Consider the following 27123-nt stretch of genomic DNA (forward strand, 5'->3'; position numbering starts at 1 on the left):
TGTGAACAGCTCCAAATATAAAGTCAAGTGTTGTAATCTCGCAATTACGATAATAACAACAAACCGTGAACGAAGCATTTGAGCCAAAGCCAGACGTGTACAATCCTGCTCCTTGAGGGTGAATGTCCTGCAGAGTTTAATGCCAACCTACCCCAACACTGGAGTCTGGAAGTTTCTAGTATTCACGAAGACCTTGATACGTATTTTCAGGTGTGTTTAATTAGCGGCCAATCTCTGCAAGACAGTGACCCTTCAGGAGTTGGATTGGACACCACTGCCCTAACACAGTGGTTACCTGTTTCTCCATCATGGCCTTCTCATATTCAGCCTGAACTACATCCAGCTCTGCTTGCTTAGCATCCAGTTCTGCCTGGGCTGTCTGGAGGTCCAAATTAGCTATGGTCAGCCTGTTCTCCTGCACTGCCAGATTAGCCTGAGGGTGATGGAGAAAGAGAGAGTCGTAAATGATCCAGCTCCTGGAAAATCACAGGTTAATAGGAAACAAGAAATACTTTTCCACTAAACAAAAGCCCCATTTTTTTCTCAGGTGTACACAGCATTTGAAATTGTCACACTTTGGAGTCCTAAGTGTTTTAGAGTTTTTTTCCCCCCTTTCTTTTTACATTTAAGAGCCTCAAGCCGTTGCTCTTGCATTCAAATCAGTTTATGAATCCAAAATGCATCTACATGTTAAAATACATTAAATACTGCAAATACATTACATTTTTATACTGTATATAGTAAGGATTGAACTTTGAACCTGTTTTTCTTTCTGTTCAGTATGCATCAAGAAAAAACTTTAAAACTTGATCATTGAATTAGGGATTCTGTGCATCTGAAAAGTTTGGAATTAAGTTGATTTTTAAAAGTTACTTGCTATTACTAGTCTGAAGAATTTAAGTATTTGGGGAGTGGGGGTTGCTCCTGAATATAAGAGGCATGAGTATTTTCAGTCTGTTTTCTCAGAAAAAAAGAAATAAATACATCTGCATATCTGCAAAAGGTGGTCAAGTTGTACTAGGAATATACTATTGAAGCTAACAAACATGAACTAACAGCAACTAAAATCTACAAGTTTGCATCTGAGGCTTCAAGCAACCAATTGAAATTAAACTAGTATATCAAAAGATGATAAAATAATAAATGATGACCATAAGCATGTAAAGATTAATCAAATAATAACAGCAATTCATAAACTAAACCACAGTTTAAATTATGGCCTGTTAGTAAAGAAAACCTGATAACTTGACAGGGTTGCATCATGTGAAAAAATATCAAGTGATCTCACCTTTAAAGGAAGCACTTCTTTATTGATAGAAAAGAAGGCAGCCATTGCTTTGGTCCAGGAGCAAAGACCTGCAACATTGCCGCACACTCTCTTTGCTGATTCTATGTTAAAGTCTACCATATCAAAGTACGGAGAGAGGAGTTCCACCACCTCCTCATTGATGGTGTCTTTGGGGAATTGCTGGAGGACAAAACAAAAGCTGGAGTAAAACAATACTGGTGTACGGGATATGTCACATATTTTAAACTCTTGAAAATGACAATATTATTTGTTATATGTTGCTCAGGCTCCTGTAAAGCTGTGAGAAGATAGAGATCATGCATGGAACCGTATTTTAAAAGCAAACAGACAACCTTTAAAATATTCTAAGATATATCAGTATAATATACTGTATGCATGTAAGATATTGAATTGATTAGCAGTCAGAGCTGGACTTGTTTGTGCAAGTATTTTCACTTGTTTGTGCCACAGTTTTACCCTAGGGATTTTCTGTCGACTAAAAACCTAATTAGTCGATCCATCTGTTGGCTTTTGAAATTAGGTTTAATGCCAAAAATCATACTGGTAGAACTCCTACAGTGGTTACAGCTATAGTGGTCCTGTATTGGACCTATATATATATATATATATATACACATTAGACACTGCATATGTTTGCCGCCCACACATGCATATTAACAATGTAGTGTTCAGAAACTTGGCCCATTCTATCACAGTGGATTAATAAAAACAGAAATAGGTTTTATTATTCACTAGAAGACATAAATACTGTTTCAATGGCACAATTACTTTGTTGTCAAAATGTTATTTTAAGATTTTTAATGGGCTGATATGGAAGAAATAAGCCGTTAATACTATGTTACATAGAATTCATAGCAGAGAAAAGGCCTGTTTAATTGTGTGGGTGACAGAGATTGGGAAATTGTCATTCAAAATAAAATACCACTGTGTTTTAGTACAAGAAACTTTGACTATATATTATAAGTTATATCACCTAAAAAATACCTGGTATTAAAACTTAATACCTGTAGACTGCCCAGGAAGTTCCCAGCTGTCATGAGTTTTAGTGACTCTTGCCAGGAGGGCATGGTGCAATTTTTCTCAGGATCAATCTTCACCATGTTCACTCTCCTCTGGAAGAGTAACAACACACAGTCCATAATACGCATGATGAGGTGGGGCGGTCTGCCCAGTGTTCGCACTGTAGCAATGTCTGATGGCTTTATGGTCTGTTCACAGAGAAACAGGGAGAGAAATACAGAAAGAGACAGAGAGAAAGTGAATTGGACATCTTGTCAACACTCTGACATATGAACTATGCAGCAGCTCTGTGCATAACTTATTAATCAGAATGGCAGCTGTTATGGCTCATGGTTGACAAAGTTTAGTACACAACAGCTTAATGAGCAATACTTGATGGATTTATCTTTATGAATAAGTAGAAAGATCATTTGAACCAGTAGGAAGGAGGGGGATGGAGCAGGAAGGTGTATGTTATAGGGTTGATAGGATGGGTTATACAGTAAATGGTCATATAAAGGGTAAAGGAGCGTGTCAGTGGGAGAGGAACACTGGAAAAAAAGCGTTTCTTACTCAGTATTTCTCTCTTGTTTCCAGTCCAAATATCTAAAAATTCTTAAATCAAGATGCATTTACTATATGAGTAAAATGACAAGATATTATGTCCTGTTTTCCAAGGGATTTCATTAAAATTAAGTAAATTGATGCTTAAAAAAAGCAAGATTATCTGCCAATGGGGTAAGAAAATAATCTTAATTCAAACAGAAACAACATTGTTTTTCTTACCTCATTGGCAAATAATTTTGCTTGTTTTAAGCATCAACTCACTTAATTTTAATGAATTCCCCCAGAAAACAAGACTTAAATCAAGATGCATTTACTAAAATTGTAAAATGACATAAGATATTAAGAAATGTTTGATATTTGGACTGGAAACAAGACAAAAATACTAATTAAGAAATTCAGATTTTTGTAGAGAAGCAGATAGAAAATGGAAGTGGTAAAGATGAAACACTGAAAGGGAGGGGTAAACGCAGATGACAGATGTGAAATGCCAGAAGTGAAAAGTGTAAAAGAGAAACAACTGAGAGTTGTTTAAAGGATCATGAAACACTAAAACAGAGATTTTAACATGATGCATGGTTTGCACTTTATGGAAAACAATGATGGCATGTTTAAGGTTTAATATTAAGGGGGAGTGGTTAATTTGGCATGTTTACATCTGATAATGGACACAATGATATGATGGCTCAAGTCAATGATGAAAAAATGAATAGTCAGAATGGACAGAAAGCTAAACAGTGCATTTATTGTCCCTGCTTCAAGTGCAAATCCGAGGTGTCTTTAGAGTTCATAAAAAGTGATACATTATATATAGTCAAACACACTTTTTAAAAAATGTCCATAGTGTTCTTAAATAGAGACCAATATATCAATATAATAGGCACAATTTTCGTTCCTTTTTATTTGTATTCGTAAATTACAGTTTTTGTAAAAATGTATTTGATTAGCCATTCAAAAGTTAGGGGTCAGTAAGAATTTTTTATTATAAAAAAAAAAACTCATATGCTCACCTAAGGCGCATTTATTAGATCAAAAATACAGTAAAACAGTACTATTGTGTAACATTATTACAATAAAAAAAATTTATTCTATTATTATATATTTTAAAATGTAATGTATTCCAATCATGGCAAACCTACATTTTCAGTAGTTATTACTCCAGTCTTCAATGTCACATCCTGCAAAAATCTTGCTGATGTTGGTTTGGATTATCAGTGTTGAAAAACATTGTGCTGAGGAAAACATGATGCTCTTGACATGGTTCTGTTATGTTTGGACTTTTAGTCTGTTTATCTTCAGTCATATGTCTCCTTTGTTCTAGTTTCCCGCTGCTCTTTAGTCACTTTGGTTAGTGATAATTAATTCTGTTCAGCTGTGTGTGATTAATTAACCTTGCTTGCATGTATTTAAGGGGCTGTTTACACGACACCGTTTTCAACTAAAAACGTAAAAAATGTTATGCGTTTTGGCTGTTCGTTTCCACGACAGCGGCGCTTTGGGTGCCTGAAAACGCAAAGTTTAGAAAACGTGTTTCAAAGTGCAAGTGTCTCTGTGTAAACAGCAAAAACACGAATCTGCGAAGACGATTACGTCATGCACATTCGTGTTCAGTCTATGGTATTTCATCGCCATCTAGTGGCCTGGCAGCAGAATACAGCGTTTTCAGTCGTTTTCGCGGATCCGTGTGAATAGATAACTTTTTGACAATGGTGTCGTCTGTACGCGGAAAAATCAAAGGAAAAACTTCTCTGTTTTAAACATATCGTTGTTGTGTAAACGTACCCTAAGTCACAGTGTTTTCAGTGTTCATTTGTCTGGTCAAGTTTACACATGGCGGTTGTGTTAGTTTGCTTGCGTTGTTTTGGATTGCTGTCTGAGTGGATTATTAAAGTGTGTGATTCCTGTCCCAAGAATGATACTAGGTTACATTATGGACTGATACATGGGAAGGATGCAGTGGGCAGGTGGTTGAGGGAAGAGGTGGGGTGTGTGTTTGGGTGGTTGTATGATTGAGTGGGTGTGTGGGGTTAGTTAGAGGCGGCTGCTGTCAGACCCCTGCTTGCTACGAGACCACCTACAGCAACCCTGCCATCACACGGTCTATTTTTAAACCCTCATAGACAGCATGTAATTACACAGAAGCTGCAGGCACCGAAATGCCCCACGAACATCACACTCCTTCCATTCTCTCCTCTTCTATGCTACCGTGTAATCGCTCCATATTGTTCCTGACCTGCAGTGCTGCCTCAGCCTCTTCCAGAGCAGGCCTGGCTGCCTCCAACTTCTCTTTAGCGATGGCCTTGTCTGCAGAGATGCTGTCAACTATGGCCTGTGCTTTATCTTTGACCTTTTGAACTTCAACTTTGACCTTTTCAGCAGCCTGGGCCTTCACGGTCACCTCCTTCAACACCTGAAACAAAAATTAGAAAACACTCATATTGTAAAATATGTAGCATCTCATGCTAAAATTCTGAGTCTGAGTTTATTAATTTATCATCTTAATGTTTCAGAGCTCAGTATTGATCTTTGGTTAACTTGTGACTGAGAGGCGATTCCTTCACCTAATGGATACTTTCAAACTTTATGACAGCATGACGGATTTAATTTAGAATACAATGCATGAAATGTAATTTTAGTACTTTTACAGGGAAATTGATCTTGGATTACTTTAACATACATAAAGTTAAACTCCTGAATGAAACCTAGGCAACATATCTTTTTTACATACACTACCAGTTTTAAATCGGTAAGATTTTTAATGTTTTTAAAAGATGTCTCTTCTGCTCACCAAGGCTGTATTTATTTGATTAATAATACCAATATATATATATATATATATATATATATATATATATATATATATATATATATATATATATATATATATATATATATATATATATAAATATATATATATATATATATATATAAATATATATATATATATATATATATATATATATATATATAAATATATATATAAATATAATTACAATTTAAAACAGCTGTTTTCTATGTGAATATATGTCAAACTGAAATGTATTCCAGTGATTAAAGCTAAATATATTGCATACTACAGTCTTCAGTGTCACAGGATCCTTCAGAAATCATTCTAATATGCGAATTTGATGATTCAGAAACATTTCTCATTATTATCAATGTTCATTTATCTACATTTTTATTTAAGGAGTATTTGATGAATAGAAAATTCAAAAGAACATAATTTATCTGAAATAGAAAGCTTTTGTAACATTAAACACCACAGTTTAAAAGTTTGGGGTCAGTGAGAATTTTTTTTTCCAAGGATGAATTAAATTAATCAAAAGTTACAGTAAGGACATTTATAATGTTAAAAAAGATTATATTTCAAATAAATGCTGTTCTTTTGAACTTTCTATTTATCAAATAATCCTGTACACAACTTTTTTTTTTTCAACATTGATAATAATGAATGTTTGAGCATCAAATCCACATATTTGAATGATTTCTGAAGGATCATGTGACTGAAGACTGGAGTAATGATGCTGAAAATTCAACTTTGATCACAGGAATACATTACATTTTAAAATATATTAAAATAGAAAACAGTTATTTTAAATTGTCATAATATTTAACAATATTACAGTTTTTTTGTTTGTTGTATTTTTAATAAAATAAATGCAGCCTTTGTGAGCAGAAGAGACTTCTTTTAAAAACATAAAAAAATCTCACCGATCCAAAACTTTTGACTGATAGTGTACATCTGAGTACAACACACTATTAAAAAAGAAAAAAAATGTAGGATGGGGACTTGCTTCTATGCATTTGTTGTTGATTGGATTTTGAAATGTAGGCATTGCACTCAAAAGTGGAGGCAGATGATTGAGAGCTTTCAGGTGCATGGTTTAAGCACACTAAATGACTAGAGAAGTCTGGCATGTCACTTGAAATTAGTCAGTTGTTTTCACCAGAAGGTCCAGCTATGATGAGGTTAAAACATTTTTTTTAAAATGAAATGATGAATTTTCATTTCATGCTGACTAAAGTTAACATAGACTCACATAGACATGCACATCAGCCACAATAGCATCAATCAGTGCAACACAGTACATCACAATACATATCTCTCCATAGATTATGAATTCACTGTAAATAATTGTAATATATTGTACAGCCCCATGGACCCATATTAAATATTTTTTATAGGCAGAAATGAACGAGTGCATCAACGACTTTAATCTTCTCCAGGGGGCACTTTAATTTTCTAACAGGAGATGGTTTAACTAAAACTTACAATGAAGAGTTATCTTCTTAGCCTGTCTAATGAGAAGTTAATTGTATCAACTGAGAGATGTAATTAACACTGATCATTTTTTAATGGCAGTTTTTACAAGGTGTGAAATCTGTGATTGTATCAGTTGCTGCAATTATCTGTGATGCATATCTGATTAAACTCTGTAAGACTGACAGAAATTCTCAAATAACTAGAGATATTGATCGATTAAAAATCAAATTGCATCAGCATCTTGTGCCATGAGACCCATTGTTTTAAAGAGTATTTCAAAAACATGTTTGGAACCCCCCTTGAAGGGGTGTTCACACTGACAGCAATCTACTCAGCATCATGGCAAATTTGAATTTAACGTAACCCCTACCCTAAACCTAACCAATAGTGTGAGCAAAAGTAAATGCGAGATGAAAACACATTTGCTGAAGCAACCATGCCATTTTCTTCTTCTTTTATTTAAGTGGCTTTAGTTCTTTTGTGAAGAGTCGTGATTCGTGTTTAATGGCAGTCCTACACCTTTTTAATCAATTATCTGCCCCTGTAATCATAATTTCCTTGAAAGTTTTTGGTGTTTTACTGCCTCTAGTGGCCATTTCAGATAGAATCTGTAGTGAAATGTATTTATAGGTTTTGCAGAAATGTAGGTAGAGGCACATATTTCCAATGAACCTGGGATGCAACACTGTGTTCATGATATTATGTATTATGCACAGCTGATATTCTTTTTGCCACTTTTTTCGCCTAGGGACAGAGAGGGGGGCGAGATAGAAAAGGAACATGAGCTGAGATTCTAACTCAGGCTGCCCAAGAAATAACCCTGCTTCATATATTGATGCACTGCACATTAGGCATATGAATGTTTTCTCTGTTGAATGTTTTTTTTTTTTTTTTTTGTAAACAAGAAAACTGAATTACTGACAAAAATAAATGAGATCTTATTTTTTTACCAGCAATATATATCATTTTTGATCAAATTTACAAAATATATGGCCAGTTCCACAACCCATTGAGAATCGATCAGTGTAGGAACACCTACAAACAACCAACAGTACACAAACTTGGTGCCTCTGAGTGTGAAAATCACTGTCAGCGTGAATAGTTTAAAAAGTTTGTGAAAAAAACAAACTAGAGCAGGCATGGGAAACTTTGGTCCTGCAGAGGTTCGTTCCACCTCTAACTAAACATATCTACCTGTAATGTTCAAACAATCCTGAAGTTTGGTTAGATTTTTTTCCAGGACCAGAGTTCCCCATCCCTGATCTAACCTGGTAGGACTTGTACTCTTAAGGTGAGCATGCCGTCAATCTGCTCAAGATGACCTGCTCAATAGATTGGTTGTAAATAACTATATATAGGCCTATAGCCTGTTATTTCTTTTAGGGACTCGTTTTGCCCACAGGACACAAACATGTCGATATCTGAGTAATAAATTGTGGTACTCTTGTCCCTGTATAACAAACCGAGAACAGAAATATTGCCTGCAAATTTAATTTTTAGGATGATGACTCAAGCTATCAATCATGTATCGAGTGAAGTGGACAGGGAGCTGGCACACTCCCAAGGGGCCTCTGTACAAACTGACCTGAGCTTTGAGAGAGTTTTCTTGACCTTTCCAATCTAACTATGTTTAGAAATGATACATACCGTTTTGAAATATAATTAATTGGAAATTATATTTAGGGAGACAATTATCTGGGTCTAGGAGGCAGTAATCAACAAATACACAATACAAATAGACATTCTACATGCTTATTTACCATATCAGCCTTCTCGTTGGCTATCTGAAGTTCTATCTCCTTCACCTCCAGCTCTTTGCTGAGGGCAGCAACAGACTCAGAGGCCTCCTTGAGTTTCTGGAGGCCGGTGTTCATCCTAATAAAACAAAACACTTGGATTTAAAGTCTATAATAGATGGTTGCAGACTCCACATCACTATTTACAGAAAGTCAGAGGGGAATCCACTATGAATGAATTGCACCTGCTGATAATGCTGTTTATTTGCACGCACTGTTAGAGTTATTTTAGCTCAAGGTTCACTAAACTAATTATGCAAATCAGGAAACAGTACAAATGCACTCACAAAATTTTTCAGTAGATTGAGGAAGATGCAGCAGATTACTACAACATGGCATACTTTGCGGGCATTTTACTGTATCACTCCATAGCATCCAATATATCATCTGCTTTCCATGGTCAATGATACTACAGTAATGATGCAAGGCAAATAATGCTGCGTTTTGAATAAGGTAGAATTTGTAGTTTAATTTACATAGAAAGGTGCCATGTTTGGAGTAACAATGACTTTATTCAAATACACAAAGTGTAGCACTATTTCAACACCAGGTTTAGCACCTGGTTAAAATAAGGTGCAAGTTTTTTTTTTTTTTTTTACTGAAATACAGTGTACAAAATCCTTTAGTGAATTCACCCCTTAGTGTCAGAACATGATAAAATATATGTATAGCTTTTCTATAGATCACTATATATAAGTTTCTATATACTGTATTTATTTTCCTTCTTAATTTATGCTCTTGTTTGCTAGTTTTGATGATACTGACCTTTCGGCGAGAGTCTGAACCTCTGTGTGCTTCTCTTTGTAGATGGTCTTGTAGTCGTGGATAAAGGACAGGTAGGATTTGGGTGTGACATGTGTTGAACGTCGGTACCGCTGAAAATAATCTGCACACTTTTCTGCCACCCCATCCTGAAAAGAGCCCATGCACTGAACCACTTCCCCCTTTACCTCAGGAGAGCAGTCTATGTCATACCTGGACAGGAAGTGTTCTGACACTGAGGAAAAAATAAACAAAAAATATTTGTATTATTTCTTTGCACAATACACATATAAGCTGTTTATCTAGCTATAAACAGTCACACTCATTTTTTCACTGATTGCTGTGATGCTTTTCTTGATTGTCTTTCAATACATTTAAATTATTGCTACGATAAGAGCTGTTCTCCAAAATATGGTTGGTTTAAATTGTTTGTGTAACAGGGTGTGCTATTCCTAAATTACTTGTTTTGTGTCTGCATTCAAAGTAGACACACAAATTTACTTGGATAATAAATCATGGTGGTTATTTTCAGATTATAAGCATTATAAATCCTTAGTTTCAAGGTTCATTTTTTACAGGATATCTTGTCTGGGGTGGTTAACCTCAACGGCTAGACATTATTATCATATTAAATAAACATATCATTATTAAAATATGCTGGGTCTCCATTGTCAGTCATTCACAAGTAGTCGTGTATTCTAAGTAACATGGAAATCAAAAAAGGGCATTATTTTGTAGTAAATGCTTCAATAGTACCGATTTTTAAAAGCTCATAATGAGTGAAACAGACCGTCTCTCATTTTTTTTCCTTGCTGCAAGAAGTTCTAATATATAGTCAGTTTACTATTAGTCAGTTCAATTGTTCAATATCAGTCACTTTGAATTTACAGTGATAGGTTAAAAAGTTAAGTCTCTGGAACTGAGCACACATGAAGCAAAGAGGTCAAACTGGGCCAAAACTATTTGGAACAGTAGGGAAAATATTGGTAGTTTGTCAGTCCAATCCATTCTATGTATGCTCCATTCTAGTTTTTGAGTGATTCAGCACAAAATGTCCTGCATTCCCTCACAGACATGAGATATTTTTAGCACCAGATTTTAGGGTTCATCCTGGGTATATTGGACCTCCTTGGGTCTAACATTTCAAATTACTGACCTGCGATCAGAGCATCTTTGGGCCAACGGCTAAACCAGTCCATGGTGCATCCTGATATAAGAGCAGGAAACTTCAAAGCTCGATTACGGAACCTCTCCCCAACTGGAGAGAAGCACAGAACCACATGAAGATTCTGTCTCACTCTGCTCATAAAATAATCATGTAGGTTTTCATTCGTGGGTGGTCGCCGTGGAAACTCTCGCTTCATGACTGGAATGAGGTCACTGATAATCTCGTCAATCTCATCTCGAGCAAAAAGATTGGACACCTGTGGCAAAGAGAATATTTCACATCTCATTAGATTAAACTTTCACAGGGAATTTACGCCAAATGTACAATCATGACATCATGACACACCTGAGGGGACAAAATTACTCCTTCAAGGAAGGGAAGACGTTTAAATGTTTTAGTCATTCTCTGAATCACTAAAGGGATAGTTCCCCAAAAATAAAAATTTCAGTTATCGTTTATTCATTCTCGTAGCATTCCGAACCTGTGACTTTATTTCTTGGACCACAAAAGGAGACATTCTAAAGTCTGCACTTTTTTACAACAAAAAGCATGTTGCTTATTTTCGGGTTTGATGTCAATGATGATAGTAAGTTGATCACTGTAAGTCAAGTGTTTTATTTGTATGCCATCCGAGAGGAGGGCTCCGAGCTCGGAATTTGGCCCAAACCCAGATTACTCCCCCCATCCTTGACTGAAATGGGAACAAGCCAAGAGTGAGCTGTTGTGGTTATGTGGGGATGCTACAAAACTGTCACTGGATAAAGTTGAGGGACATCTATATACACTGGGCTCTCTAACGCAGATTGGTTGCATTACATGTGCATGCTCCTCCCGAACTTTGTTAAATAAGCTTAATTTAGAAAAACAATAACTAATCAAAGAATTACAGTGTGGTTCGAAACCTAATACCACTATAGATAAATTAGCAAAACAGAAAATATATATAAAAAATATTTAAAAAAATTAAAGTAAAGTCAGTTAATGTATTACAAATGCACTTTTTGGATTGGTGACCGAGGAATAATTAAGTATTTGTTTATTTATTTATTCATTTATTTTTTATTTTTTCTCATTTTAGACAAGAAACACCAAAACGTATTTATTTTCAGGCTTAACTTACATTTTGAATCCCATAATTTCAATGTGGTCTGATACTCCTCCACTATATAAGACAATGCTATTTTATTAGAACAGTCTACAACAGTCTGTCAGAAGGACTACAAATGGATTAGTGCATGACTGGAACCAGGCAATATTTCACTTAAGTTTGGCCACACAGTCCTCCTGCTGCATGATAGAGTACCACACATAGTCTCACGGAAATACAGCAATAACAATGAGATAAAAATGTTGGAGTCTGTCTAGTCATGTCTCTTAAAGACTTAACTTGCTTTTTCTGCTCTCTTTTCAGAATCTTATATAATAACTTGCACTCCATTTGTTATTTCATCTGTCTTCCACATTGACATCATAGTCTCGCCTCATCAGTTTTCAAACTAAACCCTGAAATCCTCAGTATAACTAAGGGCTTGTGTGTTTCATTAATATTCTTGAGCAGAGCTCTTGAGTGCTCTTCTCCTCTGCAGTCAATTCTCTTTATGTTATGTACTTAACAGTATGATTAAATACTGTAATAACAACCTTTACCAAATCTGGCTGACCAAAACCTTTCTAAGACTTTATGACAACTTTAAAATCCCCAAGAGGTACACCCTGTGGTTGAATTATAGCCAATTATTCTCAAACCCCTTTATTTATTCAGGGATAGTGAGGAAGACACATTGGAGGATAGTGTTAATTAAACACATTTAGTCATTTCTTCAGCCTTCCTTCGCCTTTGTCGCCATTGGCTTTTAGCTCGCTTAGTTGGGGACATTTAATTTTATATTTAACAATATTATTACAGCATTATTTTCCTGTTATATCTGTGAAGCTGCTTTGAAACAATCTGTATTGTAAAAAGCTATATATAAATAAAGGTGACTGACAATTAAATATATTATTAATTATATAAATATATTATATATTAAATATAATGCAAATTCAATTTAGCTTTTAGCTACCATATACACATTAAACACATCTTAGCCATGTTTTTATCCATTCCGAATAGATATTACACACATATCCCACCTAAAACAGCACAGACAACACACTGTTCATGACAACCTCAAACTGACCCGCTAACATCATTACTGTCTTCCTTAATACTTTTTGCGCATTACAAAATAAACTTGAGAACATATGTGCCCAGTTTCACACACAAGGCTTAAAGGGGTCATCGGATGCAAAATTCACTTTTACATGGTGTTTGCATATAAATATGTCTTTGCAGTGTGTGGACACAACCACCCTGCAATGAAAAAAAATCGGGAAAAATATTTCTGCTCTGCCCACGACCACTGACGGACTGTCCCGTGTTAGCATATTTCCGCCCTCAGCCATTTGTATTCTGTCTGCCAAGGCAGTCTTGTCGACATCCCCCACGGAAGAGAGGGGCGGGGTGAGCAGTTGCTCATTATCATTTAAAGAGACATGCACAGAAAAGGGTTGCTGTGAACAGAGCTGTTTTTGAGGATGTAAAAGGGTGTTACACAACCATTGAGGAATTTTAACCAAAGTATGTTACAAACTTTACATGAAGACTCTAAAGATTCAATCCAACTCGTGGAAAATGGGCACCTGATGACCCCTTTAAGACTAGTCCCAGACTAAAATGGATTTTTGAGCTGATCTTTAACTGAGATCAACTTGCACTGACATATCTTAAAATATGTTAGTGCCATTGTTTTGTCTCAAGATGCACGCCAGTAATGTTTGTTTCTAAGGCACGTTCATATAAAAGCTACTTAAAAATCCTAATTTAACTTTGGCCTACTCCTGGCTTAATCTAAGTCTTGTCTGTAAAACCGGGCACATATGTTCTCAAGTTTACTTTGTAATGCGCAAAAAGTATTAATGTTAAGGGTTTTAGTTTTTACATGATTTTTTGTTGTTGTTTTTCATTCATGGTTTTTGATTAATTGAATTCAATTAGGGTCAAATTGATCCGGAATGTAATGATCGTACCAATAATTTTAACATCATGGGGAAAGGATTAAAGAGAAATAATAGAAATCAGGCTCATGCCTTGTAGGAAAACCAAAGCTTAAAATATCCAAAAGGTTATACAAATTAGTCTATATGAACCCAGTGGATTAATCCAATTCCTATGAAGAGATATGATCTCTTTATATGATGAAGAGATTTCATTTAGGCTTTTATTTAGATCTAAATAATGATCTCCACACGTACATATAGCACATCACATATGGTAAAAATGGAAGCTCAAACTTGTATCTTGTGGGTTTGGAACAACATCGTGGTGAGTAAATGATGAAAGAAATATTTTTGGAAAAGTTTCCTGAAGTGCCCTGTCTCTTTCAATAATGTAATCTAAATAAACAGTTTGTCTATCCAACTCGTCCCCCTGTCTTCAGCTCTGCAGAAGCGCAGTACTTTCCCCCGAGGTCATGTTAATGCAACACTTCCCCAGTGCTACTCTGTTGTTTCAGTGTGATGCATAGATTCCACAACAAGTGAGTTCAGCCACTGCTCTTTGGCAGGTGTCACATTGCAGAATGCATAGCTGCTATTTTTTCCCCCTTTGACAAACCTATCTGTCTCTCTAATATGAAGCAATGCATCTCGTGCCTTACAGATCCCATTTATTTATGTGTCATTACCACACAGAATGAGCTAAGTAATTTGTCAGAGGACAGGGCAACATGCTCCCTTTGTTTTTTTTCATTACAGCACCTTGGGAAATCTGACTTATTTGCAGTGACATAAAGGTTGAGTTATAGGGGCCATACGTTGTAACCTTGGGAAAACATGTAGTTTGGCTTATTTTACCATGTGTTCTAAAAACATCATGGAACGGCTCAGAAATGGATGATGTGGGGCTTGTGGGGAAGGGTGTTTCTATAAGCATGATGTCAGAATGGTTCTCTGACCTCTCCTGATGAAAGGACGTTGTTCATGTACTCCAGGAAGGATTCCTCCTTGATCTCATTGTCAGTGAAAATAAAGCTGATGCCTTTGCCCTGTTGTCCAGCAGTTCTGTACAGGCCCTTCAGGTCCTCCATCAGGTTGGGGGTGTTGTAGGAACTACAGAAAACACAAGTTTAAGCAAATCCGAGGTTCGCAAACCTCAGGGAGTTGATAAAAATCTAAAATAGAACACTAAGTAAAAATATTTTATTTGTTTGTCTGCAAATCAACATCAGAAAACCATGAACATACAAATGTGTTGATAAATTATGATTTGAAACTGTTATAAACTCATATATCCTATAATATTGCTATAAAGCCTAGCTAATCCTCAATATTAGATTCAATTGCACTTTTCTTCTTGGCATTCTTTGTGGCCTATAACTGTGTTCATTTTTACTGAACACATGAAACAAATAAAAATGCTACTGTTTATGAATAAATACAATTATTAGTACAATTCGTATATTAGCATATGCTGTCAATGTCCTTTGGAAATGCCCTTTTAATTGCAATTTAAAAAAAAGTGTTTTCTGTATAGCTAGAAAATAAACAAAACTGATATGTTGCTTTTTCGCAACACTGTACCAAGAGAGTTATGGAATTGGGTGTGAAAAGACTGCCTGGATACAGAGAATTGTGAGCAGCTTGTGTTTTGAAGGCAATAAGGTAAAATCCGTCTGTTTTCTCTGGAGACTCTCACACATAGTTTGAGATCAACACCAGATTCATTCATATTATTATCAAATATAAGCTGCAATGAAAATCTGCAAATACGAGTCAAACTGCCAAAGGCTTGCTGCTGTCATCACACATCAAACAGAGAAGAGTACTGTGTAATTATATGTGGTTACAGGCAAAATCTTCCATTCCTCAGAAAATGATTCCCTCCAAATCCCCAGAGTCAAAAATAAGCAAATATATAAAAATAATCACTTGACAGACGGTTCCATGACTTTCTACAGACTTTAACGATTAGCAGGTTTTTCCAGTTTAATTTTTTTATTTTCAATTGACCCTTTGCTAAGCCCCGCCCTCCTTAGTTACTGTTGCTACGCCTGTCAAGCTTTCGCGTCTAGCACATCTATTACAGTGTGTAAGCACCGTTGTCAGACATTCCCAATGAGATAATTTGTAATTTTTGGCGAAAATGTGAAATATCTGAGAGAGCAAGACAAAAGGGACTGCAGTATGCATTTGAGGGATATATCCACGACATAATATGCAACCGATTAGAGAATAATTTAATAAAAATTGAAGCTAAAGCCTATAGTCGCAGCAGCAGTGCCTCATACGCTGACCATTCACATGGGAAACACACGAATCGAGGAACAGCTATGTTCGTCCACAGAAGGGTAAGTGAAATGTGAAACTAATCTAATAATTATAAATCAAACAGTTTATCCATAAATCTTGTGGAATAACACTAACACCGGGAGAGCCGCGATCGGATTGGGTTAAAGTTACTCAGGGGTAGTTAGGCCGTCGATTAACAAAATGCTGAAATATTTTTAAAGTATTGTCTTTAATCGTCTTATTTTACGTTAAAATATATGCATTATGAACAAAGAACCGTCATTATTTCCAACTTCCAAGCAATAGGTGTTTTTGTTAATCCTGTCGACACTAAGATGTGAATGGGTTCTCCCACACTGCTTGATCCACGCACATAATATCTCACCTTGGCTTTTTGATTGTCGGGAAGGAAAAAAATTACACTCCCCCGTCCAAACTTTTAGGATACCGGGTATCAGATTAGCACAATCCATACGCACAACGTTTCGGCATGTTTCCCTCGCTCGAAGCTTGCCAGACCTCCCGCGCCTAGTTACGGTTGCTAAGACACGATTGGCCAGTGGCGGTTTTCGGGCGTGGCTTAGCGAAGGGTCAATTATCAATTGCATTGGAAGACAAGGGTCTGAATTGAAAATGTCCAGTCTCATTGTCTGAATGTGACTGAACAGTTGATTGGATGTGGGATCATTCCTCTTTATAGTCTGCAACAGCAGAGCAAAATTGAAAATGGGAGGACAGAACACTCTAATACACAGATACCATCTACTGGAGTACGACTAAACTGAATTACACAAGATAATGTGCTTTATGACTTTTGAGATTTACATAAAGAGAAACAAGAGCACTGCTATTATAGTGACATGTTTATTACAGTGCTATACATGTGTTATTAACTAGGTTATTACTGTGTAATTTAAAAAGTTCCATTGTGAACACTGTCTAGTGAAGATAGCCTTTGTAAAGACCATCTGTGATGTAGAAATTAAAGTTTAATGCAAATTTTGCATTATCTAGTACTCAAACAATAGGATACAGATTCAATTTCATCTATTTTGAATAAAAAGGCTATGAATGATTGAGTATGCGAAGGTGACTCACCGAGTGAGTGTAATCTGAAAAGTCTTGTAGCCAGCGATAAATGACGCTAGTCTTGTCAGGCTTTGTTTTCCAGAACCCCCTACACCGACCAGGAGGGCATTTCCCCGAGGGGTCCTGATGATCCGAGAAATCTGGGGAAAGAGAGTGTAAGAGAGAGAAAGATAGATCCCAGCTCATTACCATGCAAAATATTTTTACACACACTTGCATAAAGAAATTCAGAGCACTTGCTTGTACTCTAAAGCAGTGTTTCCCAAACTTTTTTCAGTCGAGGCACCCTTTGAAAATTTAAAAAAAATTGTGGCACCCTACACTAGTGTTGTCACGATACTACTTTGATACTATACCTTGAAATGTATTGATTTTCAATACCACAGGGAATAACTGCCGTATATAGGCCTACTGTCATATAGATATTTTTTTATATTATCAATTTTTTTTGTCCATCCATTTAAAGTCTAGGAAATCATTAATTTCTTCTGCAGAGATGACTTTACATGATGACATATTTAATTAAGGCTTTTATTCATAATTCAGCAAAACATTGCTCAATTACCATTGCAAATCTCACCTAAATGTTTGCTCACTCAGTGTAGGCCTATTTGTGTTTTTATATTGGGATAATTTAGTTATAATTGCACAAGATAGCTTGTTTTTAATATATTTTATAATGTAATAATTTCACAGTTAATCTCCAAATTAATGTATAAACAACATAAAGACAGTATATTTTAAATAATGGTTTAATGGCATCTTTTTTTATGAATGAAGCCCAGTATCACTGATACCAATACTGCTACTGATGTCAGGAAATACACAGAAATTGAATAAAGTTATCAAACACTTTACAGTCTTCACTGCATAAATAATAAATTAAATATAGATGAATCCTTATTAAAGCTACAAGCGTTCTTTAGTCAAGAGCAGTGAGTAATTTTCTCTGTTACCTGTTCTTTGATTCTGTTGTCACTGCTGCACTTGTTTATCTCACACGCGTCCCATCTTCTCACAACTCTAATTTAAGATTTTAACTAATTTAAGACTGCTCTCATGAGGATACTCAACAAAACGGACATTTTGTCATAACTGTGTGTTATTATTCGTTCAAGCACGAAAGAGAAGTCGATTCTGGCACGCGATGCGCGTCGTCCTGTGTCAGCAGGACATTCACAGACAGCGCGTTCTCTTTTGTCTTTTCGCGGTTGCATGGTTTAAAAGCATTTGCATGAATGAGAACGTGATTATATAATGTAAGGCTAGCCAAAGGATGACAGAAAAAAACGGATGCTGCGTTAATTGTGTTTAAATCTTTTTTAACGCGTAAAACTGAAAAACATTAATCGCAAGCGTTACCGTTGACAGCAGTCAATATGCGGCAAGACGGACGTTGTGACAATGTTTCGTGTGTATTTGACCGTAAGCGCAACAAGCCATGAAAAAGAGGCAGCTTTATGTGTGGACGCTGGGAATGAAGCACGAGAATGAAATCATGAAGAACCCCCGCAATTCAACGAACGCGGAAAACTTATGAGTTGCATTTTTTATTATAAATTTGTGTGCATTATTTGTTGTTATTAGACGCTTCCGACGATGCGAGATTGATGATACATTTATTATTATTTTTTTTACACATTTTAGCAATTTAAAAATGTTTAATGGAGTTTTTACACGGCACCCCTGCTCTCGCCAGAAGGCACCCCGTTTGGGAAACGCTGCTCTAAAGTACGACATGTCTGGCTCCTCTAATCAGCAGAGAAAGTGAACTGGAATAATCAAAATTTCTTGAGAGCACGACATTTATCTTTCATGATAGAAGGATGCTAATATATAGCAAGGTTCTTCTTTTCAACAAACACAGATGAATTGTTGAAATTGTTTTTGAGCCCTGAAAATGTTCTCATGATAACAAGAGCAGGATTCCCAAACTGGCCAGGGGTTGGCCCTGATGAAAACATGCTGTCCATACAGAGATACAAGAATCATTAGTGTAGAATGATATTCTTGTTACCTTAACCAGGTGAATCATGGCATCCCTGAAGAAAACCATATCCATGCCTGCTCCTCTGATGCTCTCATTGTAATGACTCAAAAACATGTTCAGCCTCTCCATTAGACTATCAAAAGATTTGATAGGCTCGTATACTTTTGGCATGTCGAAATCAGTTTCCTCTGGCTCCTCACCTGTTCAGATATAAAAAGTATACATAAATCCTAATATCATTCCAATTTAGATGAGAAACTGCAAATCAACTCTCCATTGCACAATATGTGGGCAGGTCCTTTATAGGTATGTTCAAAGTAACTTTAAGGCTGGTCAGTTAATTCTATGACCATCTTGGTTACGGCCCAGGGCTGCTTTTTTTTTTTTTTTTTTAAGATGTCATCATACAACAAATTTCAAACAAAACAAAAGTTTAACAGACTTCTAACATGACAAGAAGATTTTAGCTAATTACATTTTTATTTGTTTCTGATCATTACCTGTGGCTTCAGGTGCATCTCTGAGAAAGTCCACAAAGTAGGAATCCACCCCAAGATCCACAATCACTCGTTCATCTTCCCCAAGCTCTTCTTCCACCAGCTTGGCCAGTGTGTAGTCAAACCAGGCAACATCCTCTGGGGCAGTAAACCGGTCAGCAATAACACGTTTGCATTCATGCTTCCACAGCCGTAGTAATACCTGGGCCAATATTACATACACAATTTTGAGTAATGAGTAGTGTATTATTTAAAGAACACTGGAACCAAAATACTTTTCTTGACATTTGTTTCCATTTGATAGTTCTTGAATGTCTGTATTTTTACTGTATTCATACTAAAGTACTCTGACTTTCTCTCAGTGTTTCTGCTATTGATTTTTTAAAAGAACAATGGCTCATTCATGACACTATTTAGTGGACTAATTGCAAGGACTATTTAGTATTTGTAGGCACAGGAGAACTTCTCACAAAAAATCTCTGCCTAATTCACAACACAGGAATTTGTTCTTAATCTCGTTCAAATTATAATGAATTTGGAGTATTCTAAATGAGCAGCCGTGTGCACGAGGTTGGTCATTCGCATAAACCATGCCCAAGCTATCTCAATATAAGGCTTTCCACACAACCTTTCCTTTATGGCCTTTCGTCACTCTTGTCAAACATATGTGGCTCTCCACAGATGTGCTGATACTAGATCCTCGAGTAATGCCAAGTGTATCATTCTAAAAAACAGTTTTAAAAAGCTGTTTTATAGGAGAAGTCACAAACAACTGTGCAATAAGTATGATTCAGTTTCTGGCACTTCTAATTCATTTCTATGGTGTTCGCAAAGAGTGATTGACTGTTGCACAGCTCTGAAAAGAAAAGAAAAATATGTCAAGGCAGATTGGTTATCAAGGCACACGTGATCCAAGTTAGCCATTACACTTTGTCCAATCGTAGAGCCACGGACCCTCGTATAATAAGACTATTTCTGCCATAAATGTCAAATCCTAGTGCACTCATGATAATTTTAAAAATTGCCACCTCAAGAAGCTTTACTACAGGTTTTATGGATATCAAACGCTCATTGGTTCTAGCCTGCTTTGTCATAAATCGCGACATGTCGTGTTTTGGGTTGTGTGCATTTGAATGCGAAATGCGCGCCTTCACGAGTGGATCGGGAAATGATTTTCAGCTATTAACAACTTAAATTCTGCACTGTACCTCGCACAAAACTATTGTATCCCGCCAGAGAGCACTCTGACTGCAACACTTTGTTATTTGGACTTTTGGTACCGATTTTGACATTTTTGTAATAAATAAATTATTCTGATTATATACACTTGACCGTCAGTTATGATTTTTCCTGATAACTGGAGGCTACATATTTTCAATATTTATCGTTTCAGCATCTATCCAAACATACACAATTTTTTTGGTAAAAATTACGTATTAAAGCAGAACTAAGTAACTTTTTTACCTTAACCGAACAGCTTTGGAGTCATTGTAATGTTTATATTACTGATTTCGTGTTGAATGGTGGTCGTCTCCCACCCCCCTGGTGCCTGTGAGCCGCAAAACCACCCTTGCAACTTCGGGCGGGCGGGCCGCCGGCCTCAGTGTTAGGAAGTATCGTGTGATATCAGGTCTCTCGAGGTAACGAATTGCTTTACGGCACTGCACGCGTACACGCCCCCATCCAGGATACGGCTAGCTATAAGAACAACTATCGTCCCATCGCAAAGCTGGCATATAAGAAGCAGAAAGCTAGAAAAGCATTGTCGGAGGAACCGAGAAAGTGGAAATGGCAGACTAACCTAGCGAGGAGTAAGACACGAGTAAACATCGGACCTGCGTTTTCAGAATGGCGAAAAAAAACGAAGAAAGCGCGGTCGGAAGAGTCTAGAAAAAGGTAACGAGAATCTGACAGCACGAGGAACCGGACAAGAGTCCCACTCGCTCAGGCTTTCACTGTTAAAGTTGATTCCTGCGATTATCATGAGAACGGTTGTCAATATCTCACATAATTATCAGGACATAAATAAGCCTACATGTTGTAGTGTAAATGAGCGCAATTTGCAAACTATTATGATAAATTGCAATAATCATGTCTAACAACATAATAACGGACATTGTTACGAAATCAGGGCTCTCAAGTGTCACGCATTGAGCGTGACAGTCACTCATTTCGGTCTTTTGTCACGCTCTCCCGCCACACATTGTATTTCTTACGCTGAAAAACTATTTGTAATATATTTAATATGCCAAAACTCTGGCCGCACCACTCTCACTGTGGAACCGGCAGGAATCAAGCGCGTCTCCTCTGGTGTTGTTCGTCGAGCTACACAATAGCCAATCAGAAAATAGCACTATTGTATCTGGGTAAGATTTAACGCAACAATCAATGACAAAAATCTATCTGTCGGCTGGATCTCACTCTTGCCTGTCTTCAAAACTTGAGAGCCCTGCGAAATAATGCGACGTACATGATACACTTTATTGGTGTCATCTGGCATTTAGGGCTCAGGTAAGCCTAACGCGGTAGGCTACTTTATTATTATGAAGTGCAGAGGCCGTGAGTGCAGATACGCTCTGCGTGAGTGGTGTTTACGACAGTAACGTTAAATACAAGTACTCTACAGCTACTCTAGGGATCGCTGTTTGACAAAAACAGAAATCCTGCATAGTGCCGCTTTAATACCTACATATTAAAGGGTTAGTTCGCCCAAAAATTAAAATTCTGTCATTAATTACTCACCCTCATGTCGTTTCAAACCCGTAAAACAAATTAAGATATTATTTAATGAAATCCGAGAGCTCTCTGACCCCTCTATAGACAGAAATTTAATTACCACTTTCAAGGGCCAGAAAAGTAGTAAAGACATTGTTAAAATAGTCCATTACACTACAGTGGTTTAACCTTAATTTTATGAAGCGACGAGAATACTTTTTCTGCATAAAAAACATACAAAAATAACGACTTTATTACACAATTTATTATCTTCTGAATCAGTCTCCTATGCAGTTTACGTTGTAAATACAGTATAGCACTTCTGTGTTCTACTTCAGAATGCCAGTTCGTCCTGGTCTCCTACTACAGACCGTGGGTCGAGTGGCCATCCATGACCGCTCCCCACCCTGTGAGGGATCCATCTGTCGACACAGTCTTGCGAAGACAGGATGCTCCCAACACTGGACAGGAACCAAGCCTTCATCCACATGACCAAGGAACAAAGGCACCTTGATAGTGCAAAACGGGTTGCCCCTCGGGGAAACCCCCTGGTCCTAAGCCACCACTACAGGGGTCTCACGTACAGCAGGCCAAAGAGTATCACATCGGATGCAGCTGCCATGAACCATAACAGACTCTAATACTGTTTTACAGTAATGAGCCTAGCTTTGCCTAGCTTGATTCTGGTTACTGCTGCCAGATTCGACTCAATACGTGTGGAAGACAATTGTGCCTGCATCGAGACCGAGACAAAAAACGACTCCTAGAAAACGTCTCAGGTTACGTATGTAACCCTGGTTCCCTGAGAGGGAACGAGACGCTGCGTTGAGACGCGGTGGGAACGCTCTGCGTGATTGCGTCGTGAAGCACGTGTATAATCAGTCCAATGGAAGAGCGAGACGTCATAGGCGGGTGCGTCATAGACCAGGAAGCTATAAAGCACACCAGAAAACAGACCGCGACAGCTTCTGAAAAAGCCTGAAGCAAGTCGATCAGGGCATGCAGGAAGTATGGCAGGAGAACGCAGCGTCCTCTCAGGGAACCAGGGTTACATACGTAACCTGAGACGCTCCCTTTCAAGGGAACTCGAGATGCGTTGACACGCGGTGGGAACCCTATACCCACTACGCCATAATGAGAAATGCCCGTTCTGTGTGAAGTCCTTGCGCACACTAAGAAGCAAGCAGCCTAGCCCTGCGACTGGAGAGGTCTTGGTCATAAAATCTGACAAATGTATGTGGTCAAGTCAAGTCAAGTCATCCTCATTTATATAGCGCTTTTAACAATGTAGATTGTTTCAAAGCAGCTTTACAGAGATAAACATATAATTTAAGGTAACAGAGATTGGTTTAGTTTTATAGTGGTTCTTGAAAAATGTTTTTTCCAGCTAAAGTTAGTTTTGATTGATTCACTTCCGTCTAAATGATAGTTTGTTATTAAATTAGGGGCCGCTGAGACGACCCCGTTCTCTCTAAACAGACTTTAAACGCGAACCTGTGATAGACGCTGATGGCGTTCACATGCGCATTAAGAATTGATTCTATAGTTATGTGCGTTTGAATATATGTCAAAGGTTTGTAATTCCTTACAAACCATGCCTAAACAAACTACTTGTCTTGTCTATAAATTTTGATGCAGAATTTTATTTTATCTTATCACTTCGGGTAAGTACGCGAACCAAAAAAATCCACAACGCTTTATCTGTAGAGTGGTATAGGGATCCTCCATAGGGAGAGGCTAGTTGGCACTTCAGCACTGCATTGTCATCAGTTCCAGGCGAAAGTCCTTCGTCAGATCTGGAAACGGCCTGGATCCGGCAGGCTGCGGGAAAACATCGGGATAAACAAAGACACTAAAATTAGCGTAGATGCCATTCTTCTTATGATGTAACGAGTACATCAGGATCTAAGAGAGGGTGTTCCCAGTTCCGGCTGACCTAATCTAAGCAGCCTAATATTGAATTATAGAAGTCTATAGAGTGTTATGTGAATGCTAGGTCAAAGAGATGTGTTTTTAGTCTAGCTTTGAACTGACAGACTGTGTCTGCTTCCCGGACAATGTTAGGAAGATTGTTCCAAAGTTTTGGTGCTAAATAGGAAAAGGATCTACCTCCAGCAGTCGATTTAGATATTCTAGGTATTATCAACTGGCCAGAACTTTGAGATCGCAATAGACGTGAAGGACTATAATGCGTTAAGAGCTCGCTCAAGTACTGGGGAGCTAAACCATTTAGTGCTTTGTAAGTAATCAGTAATATTTTAAAATTTGTACGATGTTTAATAGGGAGCCAATGCAGTGTTGACAGAACCGGGCTAATATGGTCGTACTTCCTGGTTCTGGTAAGAACTCTAGCGGCTGCATTTTGAACTAGCTGTAGTTTGTTTATTAAGCGTGCAGGGCAACCACCCAGTAGAGCATTACAATAATCTAGCCTTGATGTCATGAACGCATGAACTAGTTGTTCCGCATTTGTCAATGAGAGCATATGACGTAATTTAGATATTTTTTTAAGATGGAAAAATGCGGTTTTACAGACACTAGACACGTGATTTTCAAATGAAAGATTGGTATCAAAGAGCACACCCAGGTTCCTAACTGACGACGAAGATTTAACAGAGCAGCCATCAAGTGTTAGACGGTATTCTAGGTTATTACGTGTGGAAGTTTTTTGTCCAATAATTAGAATCTCTGTTTTTTCAGAATTTAGTAGTAGGAAATTACTAGTCATCCAATTTTTTATATCAACTATGCATTCCGATAATTTTGTGAATTGGCGAGTTTCGTTAGGTTTGGAAGAAATATAGAGCTGAGTATCATCAGCATAACAGTGAAAGCTAATTCCATGTTTCCTAATGATATCTCCTAAAGGTAGCATGTACAGAGTGAAAAGCAGCGATCCGGGAACTGAGCCTTGTGGTACGCCATACTGAACTTGTGATCGATAAGACATCTCTTCATTTACTGCTACAAACTGATAGCGGTCAGATAAATATGATTTAAACCATGCTAATGCAATTCCACTAATGCCAACATAATTTTTTAGTCTATTTAAGAGAATGTTGTGGTCAATGGTGTCAAATGCAGCACTAAGATCAAGTAACACTAATAGAGAGATACAACCACGATCGGATGATACGAGCAAATCATTTGTGACTCTAATGAGAGCAGTCTCAGTGCTATGGTGCGGTCTACATCCTGACTGAAAATCCTTGCAGATATCATTTCCTTCAAGAAAGGAACACAGTTGTGAGGATACTGCTTTTTCTAATATCTTTGATAGAAAAGGTAGATTTGAGATCGGCCTGCAATTGACTAATTCTGCAGGATCAAGTTGCGTTTTTTTAACAAGTGGTTTAATCATAGCCAGCTTAAAGGTTTTTGGTACATATTCTAGAGACAAAGACGAATTAATGATGTTAAGAAGAGGATCTATGACCTCTGGAAGCATCTCTTTCAATAGTTTAGTCGGTATAGGGTCTAACATACATGTTGTCGATTTAGATGAATTAACAAGTTTGCAAAATTCTTCCTCTCCTATGGCAATGAATGAATCAAAATTTACCTCAGGGGGACTATAATGCACTCCCTGATGCGGTGCTGTAGTTGTCACGGTGGGTAAATCCTATGTCTCATTCATGTCTCGTGTTTCTGTTGTTACATATGTGTGTGTTCTGATTAGAGGGGCGTGGCTGCTCATCAGAGCTCATTCAGTAATCACTCATCACCAGCTGCAGTCTATCATCCCGGTCTATTTAATCTCACCCATTTCTCATCTCCATTTTCAGATCGTTGTTTGTGATGTCCGGTGTTTGATCCCTCTACGTTCCAGTATCCTTCGTTGTTCCTGTCTGTTCCCTGTGGATGTTCTGGATTCGTCTTGTTGATCGTCACCTCACTTCACCTGCACTGTATCCATCTGACCATCGAGTCCCTGCGCCACTTACCTGCCTGTCTGTGAATCGTGTACTGAGTTTTCAACCTTGCCTGTCTGTGGACTGTGTTCTGAGCTTTCCAATAAATATTGTTACTTGCAATTGCTTCCGTAGTTCTTACGTTACAGTAGTAGACGGTTGCATAGTTATAATTTTGTCCCTAATATTATCAATCTTATAAGTGAAGAAGTTCATAAAGTCATTACTGCTATGTTTCTTGGAAACTTCTGGGCTTGAAGCTTTCTTTTTCGTTAGTGTAGCCACTTTTTTCAAATAAATACCTAGGATTATGTTTATTTTCGTCTAATAGGGTTGAAAAATAAGCAGATCTAGCAGCTTTTAAAGCCTCTCTGTAAGCAATCGAGCTTTCCTTCCATGAAATCCGAAATACCTCTAGTTTTGTTTTCTTCCAGTTGCGCTCCATTTTTCTGGCTGCTCTCTTAAGGGCCCGGGTGTGCTCGTTGTACCACGGCGTTGGACTATTTTCTTTAATCTTCTTCAAGCGCAACGGAGCAACTGTGTCTAAAGTGCTGGAAAGGAGAGAGTTAAACGTTTCTGTTGCAATATCAAGTTCTTCTAAGCTATCTGGGATGCTGAGATGATGAAACTGATTAGGAAGATTATTGATAAAGCAATCTTTAGTGGCAGAAGTGATAGGTCTAACATACTTGTAACACGGAGTTGGCTTTGCAGCCTTGGCTAAATGTAAT

The 27123-nt window shown here is 37.3% G+C and overlaps 1 protein-coding gene across 3 annotated transcripts in view; it reads right to left on the reverse strand.

Annotated features, from left to right (window-relative positions):
• The window catches only part of dnah5 (dynein, axonemal, heavy chain 5), a 187907-nt gene that overhangs the window by 47939 nt on the left and 112845 nt on the right, over nt 1–27123 (reverse strand). For all 3 annotated transcript variants that reach the window (XM_077207318.1, XM_077207312.1, XM_077207325.1), the window contains 11 exons: nt 19770–19968; nt 19297–19469; nt 17289–17419; nt 14858–15011; nt 10851–11118; nt 9698–9929; nt 8897–9011; nt 5106–5282; nt 2314–2517; nt 1289–1468; nt 296–433 (listed from right to left, as the gene is read on the reverse strand). In XM_077207318.1, the coding sequence (XP_077063433.1) occupies nt 296–433; nt 1289–1468; nt 2314–2517; nt 5106–5282; nt 8897–9011; nt 9698–9929; nt 10851–11118; nt 14858–15011; nt 17289–17419; nt 19297–19469; nt 19770–19968 (1971 nt within the window). The remainder of the gene's footprint in view (nt 1–295; nt 434–1288; nt 1469–2313; nt 2518–5105; nt 5283–8896; nt 9012–9697; nt 9930–10850; nt 11119–14857; nt 15012–17288; nt 17420–19296; nt 19470–19769; nt 19969–27123) is intronic.

This window comes from Siphateles boraxobius, unplaced genomic scaffold (assembly GCF_051911475.1).
Source record: "Siphateles boraxobius isolate OS27281-9 unplaced genomic scaffold, OSU_SipBor_1 12, whole genome shotgun sequence".
Lineage (NCBI taxonomy): Eukaryota > Metazoa > Chordata > Actinopteri > Cypriniformes > Leuciscidae > Siphateles > Siphateles boraxobius.